This window comes from Piliocolobus tephrosceles, chromosome 5 (genome assembly GCF_002776525.5).
Source record: "Piliocolobus tephrosceles isolate RC106 chromosome 5, ASM277652v3, whole genome shotgun sequence".
Lineage (NCBI taxonomy): Eukaryota > Metazoa > Chordata > Mammalia > Primates > Cercopithecidae > Piliocolobus > Piliocolobus tephrosceles.
This window is the reverse complement of record NC_045438.1, coordinates 127000598-127009033: the sequence shown is the minus strand read 5'-3', so window position 1 is coordinate 127009033 and position 8436 is coordinate 127000598. Positions and strand designations below refer to the sequence as shown.

General features: G+C 53.4%; 1 protein-coding gene across 2 annotated transcripts in view; it reads right to left on the bottom strand.

Annotated features, from left to right (window-relative positions):
- Positions 1-6626, bottom strand: part of PGC (progastricsin) — a 10493-nt gene extending 3867 nt beyond the window's left edge. Inside the window, exons 1-7 of one of the 2 annotated variants that reach the window (XM_023212785.1) lie at positions 6507-6626; positions 3885-4035; positions 3624-3741; positions 2519-2637; positions 1528-1727; positions 1037-1084; positions 88-478 (exon numbers count right to left, since the gene is read on the bottom strand). In XM_023212785.1, the coding sequence (XP_023068553.1) occupies positions 226-478; positions 1037-1084; positions 1528-1727; positions 2519-2637; positions 3624-3741; positions 3885-4035; positions 6507-6565 (948 nt within the window). In that variant the 5' untranslated portion in view covers positions 6566-6626 and the 3' untranslated portion in view covers positions 88-225. Of the gene's footprint in view, positions 1-87; positions 479-1036; positions 1085-1527; positions 1728-2518; positions 2638-3623; positions 3742-3884; positions 4036-6506 lie in introns of those variants that run through there. The other variant, XM_023212784.2, reaches the window with a different exon arrangement.
- Between the last annotated feature and the right edge of the window lie 1810 nt (positions 6627-8436).

Below are 8436 nucleotides of genomic sequence, written 5' to 3'. Positions count from 1 at the left end.
GGGGCTCCCTGAGGACAGGACTGAGTCTCCCCTCAGCCTGGGGCTCCCTGAGGACAGGACTGAGTCTCCCCTCAGAATGGGGCTCCCTGAGGTTGGGACTGCGTCTCCCCTCAGACTGGGGCTCCCTGAGGATGGCATTATATCCCTTAGATTGGGGCTCCCTGGGGAAGGGGATGTGTCCCTTAGACTGGGGCTTTCTGGCCAGGCCTTGGAATTCCCAGTGCCTCAGACTCCCGAATGATGCTGACATCTGGGGGGTCCCCTAGTGGTTGGGACCCCCACCCCACACTCTGCTCTCCTCTCCCCTCCACTTCCTGCCTCTGGTAGACATGTGCCCGGGAGCCCCACCCAGGCCCAGCTTGTTACTTTTCTGCTGAGATTGGAGACAGGTAGGGTCTTGGTGAAGGGGGTAAGGATATTCCGTGTTTGTTCCAGAGGCTTCCCTGGCAGCTGGAGAGTGGAGCTGGGTGGAGCTGCTCTGTTTACACGCAGAGGAATCGTAAACAGAGGTGGAGAGGAAGTTAGCAACATTAGTAACAGGGTGAGGTCCTTGAACTTCAGATTCCCCGGATTAGCCCAATGAAGCTAACTGTCTCTAGAAAGTGGCTGGCTAAGGCTGGTTGCGGTGGCTCACACCTATAATCCCAACACTTTGGGAGGCCGAGGCAGGTGGATCACCTGAGGTCAGAGGTTTGAGATCAGTCTGGCCAACGTGGTGAAACCCCATCTCTACTAAAAGTACAACAATTAGCCGAATGCGGGGGCACACGCCTGTAATCCTAGCTACTTGGTAGGCTGAGGCTGGAGAATAGCTTGAATCCGGGAGGCAGAGGTTGTAGTGAGCCAAGACTGCACCACTGCACTCCAGACTGGGTGACAGAGCAAGACCCCATCTCAAAAAAAAAAAAAACAAGCCAGTGGCTGGCTAATTTTGAAGAAGAAAAAAGAAAAGTGGGCCCCAGGCCGCTCTCCCCCACCCACTGCCCGTCTCACTAAATGCCTGCACATGCTTGTGTTGACTGGCAAGGATAACAACCTGCTACGGGTCAGCGGTGGACCTAGACCAGAAGACTCCAGGACCGGGCTAGAACAATAGATAAAAGGAGATGAAGCAATACATTACTATGCAAAAGAGGGATACAGGTAGAAAACATTCGGTCAGAAGGAAGTGAGCGAACTGCCCCACCCGCTTCTCCACCAGGAGGCCTTTCCAAGGGGTGCTGAGAATCAGAGCAGCAAAACTCAGGGCAAAGTTCAGCCGCTGTGGAAGAGATTCCATCCTGGCTATGGAATGCAAAGACAAGTCGGAGGGGACTGGGGACAGGTGCAGGGGTGGGGTGTGGTGGGGTGGCTGGGAGAGGATTTGAGAGGAAGCCCCGGAGGGAAGGCCCTGGAGCAAGACTGACTGGAGCCAGATGCCCGCTGGAATGTCTCCAAACCCCAAAGCATTGAGTATTGAGCCTCAGTTGTCCAGGGCGGCTGGGGGGAGCACCCCGGAAGGTGGGGACCGGCCAGCTGGTTGCTCACTCGCTGAGGTAGACGCTGAAGATGGGGCTGGTGAGGGCGCCTTCCTGCACCATGCCCTGCATAGCTGTGGTGGCCCCGTCCACGGACAGAGCAGGGTAGGCCAGGCCCATGATGCCATCAAACTGCGCATAGACGAAATTGGTACCAGGCTCATTCTCACTCAAGCCAAACTCCTGGTTGGGGACCTGGATGCTCTGGACCTAATGTGGACACAAACGAGGGGAGGTGACAAGTCTGACTCCACTCACCTCCCCTAGGTTCCCCTAGAGACTCCTCAAGCCTCTGTTCATCCCTTCCTCACCTCTGCCCCCTACTTTTTTGTTTGTTTTGGTTTTTTGGTTTGTTTGTTTGTTTGTTTTTTGAAACAGAGTCTCGCCCTGTCACTAGGCTGGAGTGCGGTGGCATGATCTCGGCTCATAGCAACCTCTGCCTCCCTGGTTCTAGAGATTCTCCTGCCTCAGCCTCCCGAGTAGCTGGGATTACAGGCACACACCATCACACCCAGCTAATTTTTTGTACTTTTAGTAGAGACAGGGTTTCACCATGTTGGCCAGGATGGTCTCAATCCCTTGACCTTGTGATCTGCCCGCCTCAGCTTCCCAAAGTGCTGGGATTACAGTCGTGAGCCACTGTGCCTGGCCACCTCTGCCCCTTTTTGACAGGTGTTGCAGGAGCCACCTCTCCTGCATAGCCTTCCTTGACTGCCACAGCTCACCTTCTCACCCATTTCCTTCTTCTCTGAGCTTCCCAGGCCTTATGCTTCTTAAGGAAAAGGACCATGTCCCTCTTGTTCGAGATGGTGCCCCAGTGCCTGGCACATGGTGGCCACCAGTGAGTGTTGAGGGAGTGACTGAATGGACCCGTCTTGTCCTGCCTTCCTGTCCTGCACACCAGAACACCAGCATTCCACTGTGTTTCAGGGGACTCCATCTAACTGTCCCCTCCAGCTTACAGCTCACAGCCTCAGCCTCCACTCCCCATGCCAACTCACAGTCAGGGTGTCGTAGCCAAAGAAACCGGTGAGGCTGCCACTGCCATACTGCAGGGAGAAGGTCTGCCCGTTGGTGGAGTAGGTGGAGGACTCGCTGGGGTTGAAGCGGGAGTGACTGGCTGCAGGGGAGTCAGGGCATGGAGAGTCAGGCTGGCCGTGGTGAGGCTGCTCAGCTCTCAGGTGTGCTGGGTTCCCACCTCAGCTCAGGCTGCGCTCACATCCTGGGACCTCAGCATCCCTGGTTGCCAAGTCAAGGGGTGGCATTGGAAGGTCCATGGGAGCTGGCCAGCCTTGGCCCCAAAGCCCCTTCTGACTTACAGAGTCTTCGGATGCCTCAGGACTGTGGCCTCCCTGTGGTCAGGGTTGCAGAGAACCCAGCTCTGAGTCCCTGGCCCCCAGCAGAGCACCTGGCTCACAGCAGTGCCGAGTAATTACTCATCAGATGAAAAAGCGAATGGGCCTGCACCACATCCCAGCATTCCCCCAGCCCTCTGGAGCATTCCCAAGTGCCCCCACCTTCACTCATCAAGAAGCCAGTCATAGCATAGGGTGGGGCCATCAAGGGACCTTTGGGCCAAAGGTATCAGGACCCAAACCCCAAGGCTTCAGCAGGGACCAAGGCAACCTTAGGAAAGCAAACACTGCCTATCTCCCAAAACCACTATAATATGGAGCTCACATCCTATATTGTTCTATTATGTCTCTTGGAGACACTCAGTGAGAACTTAGTAAATACTGGGGTGGAGCAGAATAGAATGGAGTAGAATGGTGTGGGATGGAATGGACTGAAAATTAGTCACATAGAATGGAATGGCACTGCCCAGAGTAAAGAGAATGGGGAGAGTGGAATAAAAGGGAGTGGGGGGTTGGGGCTGGCATAAGCAAAGGGATACATATTGGCAGGGAAGGCAAAGGGGCCATCCAGCTGCAGGACCAGCATCTTTCCTCTGGCTTGGGCATGCCGTGTGGCCCTGCACATGTCCCTGGTCCTCCCCAAGACTGAGTTCCCCTCAGTCCTGAGCTCCCTCTGGAAGTTTGGCCTTCCCCAGAGAGTATCAGTGCCTTGCCCTGCCCACCGCCCCTCTCTGCCCAGCCCAGCACTCACTGCAGGCCTGGCTCTGGCAGTAGACAGAGGGCACCCACAAGTTGGAGGAGCCGGTGTCAAAAAGGACCAGGAAGTTCTGGGGTGGAGTCCCGATGCTGATCTCACCAAAGTAGGCAGCCTGGGGGCCATGGAGCAGGCTGTTAGTTCCAGAGGGATGCAGGGGCCCCAGGTTTCTCCATGGGCAGAGGAGTGAAGGGACCTGCCCCTTCCCTCCAGCCCACACCAGAGAGAAGGCTACCTCCAGGAAGGGTCAGCACTCACATCCATGTAGGCCATGGGCTCGTAGGACACGCTGAGGTCACCAAAGCGGTACTTCCAAGCAGGATCATACTTGTGTGTCCTCAGGAACTCCCCCAGCAAGCCCTTCTCCTTCATGGTCTCACGGATAGACTTAAATTTCTTCAGGGGCACCCTACAGAAGGGTTGTGTATGAGGCTAGGCCCTCCCTCCTTCCTCTCTTCCCAGTCCTCTCTTTCTCTCTCTCCTTCTCTTAACTACATGCTTCAACCTCCCTGCCACTCTGTTCCCTATTGTCTATTTGTGTGTGTGTCTTTCTCTCTCTCTCAGCCTTTTTCTCTCTGTCTCTGTGTGTGTGTGTGTGTGTGTGTTTCTTCCTCCCTTTGCCTCTTCCCCTCTTTCTTCCAAAGCTCTTCTCAGCACTCGCTCTAAGATTCAGAAAACCATTCATTTCACCCATCCATGCATGCCCTCCTCACTCTATCTCAAGGGTCCTCCTATCTCTCTGGCCCTTTGCTGTCAAATATCCCATAGATTCCTCCCCAGGAAAGGAAGAGGGACTTTAGGCATTACGCTTTTCAGGATATGTACTTTTTTTTTTTTTTTTTTTTTTTGAGATGGAGTTTCACTTTTGTCACCCAGGCTAGAGTACAATGGCACAATCTCCGCTCACTGCAACCTCCGCCACCTGGGTTCAAGAGATTCTCTTGCCTCGGCCTCCCAAGTAGCTGGGATTGCAGGCACCTGTCACCATGCCCAGCTATTTTTTTGTATTTTTAGTAGAGACAGGGTTTCACTATGTTGGCCAGGCTGGTCTCGAACTCCTGACCTCGTGACCCGCCTGCCTAGGCCTCCCAAAGTGCTGGCATTACAGGTGTGAGCCACCGCACCCGGCCCAGGATATGTACTGGTTTTTTGTTTTTTATTTTTTTTTGAGACGGAGTTTCACTCTTGTTGCCCAGGTTGGAGTGCAATGGCGCGATCTCGGCTCACTGCAACTTCTGCCTCCCGAGTTCAAGCAATTCGTCTGTCTCAGCCTCCTGAGTAGCTGGGATTACAGGCATGTGCCACCATGCCCATCTAATTTTGTATTTTTAGTAGAGACAGGGTTTCTCTATGTCGGTCAGGGTGGTCTCGAACTCCCAATCACAAATGATCCACCTGCCTCGGCCTCCCAAAGTGCTGGGATTATAGGCATAAGCTACCATGCCCAGCCCAGGATATGTACATTTTTAACATTTTTAAGAAAAGATTTCAGGCCAGGCACGGTAGCTCATGCCTGTAATCCCAGCACTTCGGGAGGCCAAGGCGGTTGGATCATTTGAGGTGAGGAGTTCGAGACCAGACTGGCCAACATGGAGAAACCCCATCTCTACTAAAATTACAAAATTAGCCGGGCATGGTGGTGCATGCCTGTAATCCCAGCTACTCGGGAGGCTGAGGTGGGAGAATCGCTTGAACCTGGGAGGCAGGGGTTGCAGTGAGCCAAGATCGCGCCATTGCACTCCAGCCTGGGTAACAAGAGCAAAGTTCTGTTTCAAATAAAAAAAGATTTCAGAGATAGCAAAGTTCACCCCAGAGTTCCTTCCTATGGCGGCCCTCGGGCACCTGGCAACAGCTGGATGTGACAGAGCATGGAGCAAGGGCAACAGCACTAGCTGGGACTCAGGACACAGGGTCCTAGTTCTGTCCCAGCTGCTAATTGCATGTCCTAGGCCCCATCACTGCTCTTCTCAGGACACCAGGACCATGGGAAGTTGGTCTGGGTGGTCTGGACCACAGATCAGCTCTGGAGTTGGAACTTAGAAATCACGGCTTCTGTCCCTTCCTATGGGCTCAGTCACCCCCTCGGCACTCTCCTTCCCAGACTTCCTTGCTGCCATTGCCTGGGAGTCTCTAGGGGTCCACTCTGGCCTTGCTCTAGGCTCCAGAATTCCTGCTTAATCCCCATTTCCTGGGGACTCTGCGTTCTCCAGAAATTCTCTGCTAAACCCCTTCAGCCTGAGCTATGAAAATTAATTAACCACCTCTACCAAATATGCATATTGATAGAAGTTTCTGAGAGGAGCCAGCTCTTGGCCTCAGGAGGTACTCTTGGATAGAGAAATAACAGGCAAGATGGCAGGCTGGGAGCCTTCCTGATGGCCTGTGAGCCATGCCATCTACTCCAGAGTTTTCTCCTGACCCCTTGGGTATAGAGATTTATATTTACTGTGTTTCTGCTTAGATGATTTTGGCATCTGCCAGTACATTTTCAGCCTTAAAACAATTTTTAGAAAGGATTCTGGATAAGATATCCCATATCCAGAAAGGATTGCTCCCTTCTGTGGGAAGAATCCACACCTGCCATTCAGGGGCTGCTTGGGCAGTAGTCACCCCTACCATCTCTGTTTCAGGTCTATCTCTTCCTCATCAGATGGGGGAAGGGATTGTGCTTTTCCCTTTGGTGGGAAGTTTCCTGAAGGCAGGGGCTGTGTCTCCTTCCACCTATGTGTCCTGTCCAACATCAGCAAAGGGAGGCTTCCCTTCCCTTAGCAGAAGTCCCAGAGTAGAGACAGGCAGGGTGTCCCCTGGCCCAGCTGCCCTTGGCAGGGCTTTAGGCTCCCACCCAGTCTCCCTGCACCAGCAGCCAGGTCCCAGACTCACTTGAGCACTGCTGCCTCCAAGAGCTGGAGGCAGAGCAAGACCACCACCAACCACTTCATGATGCTGGTCTCCAACTGGCCACAGAGGAAGAGCCACTCCGAGTTCTGCAGTCGCAGTGCAGTGAAGACCTGGGTACTCTTTCCTCTTTTATATGCCCAGGATTAGCCTCGTCGCTGCCTCCCTGCCCTGGGCAGCCACGACCTCAACCCAGGGTGTGCCCTATTCTTTGTGTATCAATTATTTCTGTGTATTTTTCCTTCTTGAGGGTGGCCGCAACAGACTTTCATCTTATTGACTTTTTAGTTCAAGCATCAGAGGCCAGGAGGTACAAGTGATAAGAGAGAAAGTTACTGTAAGATGGAGTGGCGAAGATTACGTCTTGTCCCCAAACCAGAGGCATAATGTGTGCATTTGGGGACGAGGGCCAGAAAAAGGTAGAGGCAGAGTGCTGGGATAGATAGGATCTATAGCCAGGGTTTCGCAACCTCAGTGCTGTTGACATTTTCGAACAAATAGTTCTTTGTTGTGGACCCCATCCTGTGTACTGTAGAATGTTTAGCAGCATCCCTGGCCTCTACCCACTCGACGCCAGGAGCAGTCCACCCATTGTGCCAACCAAATATGTCTCCAGGCACTGCTAAGTGTCTTCTGGATGGGCAAAATCATTGAGAACTGCTTGTCTTTAGGTTGTGTACTTGGAGCTTTGACTCCAAGTCCTAACTCCTAGCACCCTCAAACCCTCAGGGGAGGAGATAGGGGTGTCAGAGGGTCAGGAGGTCAGTAGCTAGGATGCTGGTTATGATGATGGTGGTGGTGAGGGTGGTGCTGATGGCAGTATTGGGAGTTCTGGTGCTGGTGGTGGGGCTGGGATGACAATGGCTGAAGTCACAGCTATTTGAGCAGCTTCAGAGGCTTTCAAGATCAAACAGGACACTTGGAGAAATGCTTGTCATAATTCAGCAAATGCTCAGGACACACTCATAGAATAAGCCACACCAGCTTCTGGTTGTGCCTTTCATACCAGCCTGGATCAGAGGCCTGGAGCAGGGGCATATGAGGAGGGACAGGCCTGCACCCTGCTGCTGTTCCTCGTTCTCTTTTCTGCCCCACTGCGTCCCTGCTTCTGTCTCCAGTTCTCCTAAAGTGCCTATGTCTCCCATGACCCACTCCCAAGCCCTTGTGCAGTCCCCAAGTCTGATTTATTAGTTCCTCTATCCCTCATCTTCGGACTCCACCCCTCCTCCTACCTCCCCCAAACCCCACCCCACTTCCCAGCTCCAGCTTCCCACTGCCTGAGGTGACTTGGAGCTGGCCCAGTGCCTGCCCACCTGGCCCAGGACAGCTCTCCATTTTGGAGTGACTGGAAAAAAATCCCCATGCCAGTATCCTCTCTGCCACCTTGTACCCCATACTCAGGGCTCCAAGCAGATTTATCAGGTCCTCAGGCCCCAGGCAGAAGGCCAGGACCAGATCTGCTAAACACTGATATCATCCAGCAGGCGGGGGTGGCCACTGCCACCCACTGCCCAGCCAGAGCCCTGGAGCTTCCCCAAGCCTTATAGTGTGGGAGGGGAGGGAGGACTGGAAGTCGGCTGGGCCTGGCACAGAAGGGAGGTCCCTACCTGATGGTGTCTCAAGCCGACTCAGCTCCCATTCCTCCCTGCAGTCCCCAGAGGTACATTGGACTCTGAGGTGAAAGACAAGATAGGGAATGCCTTCCCTGGGTTGGGGTGAGTCCCCATATTTGGAAGAGCAGGTAAATAAAAGTTATAGGATCATTGGAATCTTTTTTTTTTTTTTTTTTTTTGAGATGGAGTCTTGCTCTCTCTTGGCTCTATGTAACCTCCACCTCCCGAGTTCAAGCAATTCTCCTGCCTCAGCCTCCCAAGTAGCTAGGATTACAGGTGCATGCCACCACACCCAGCTAATT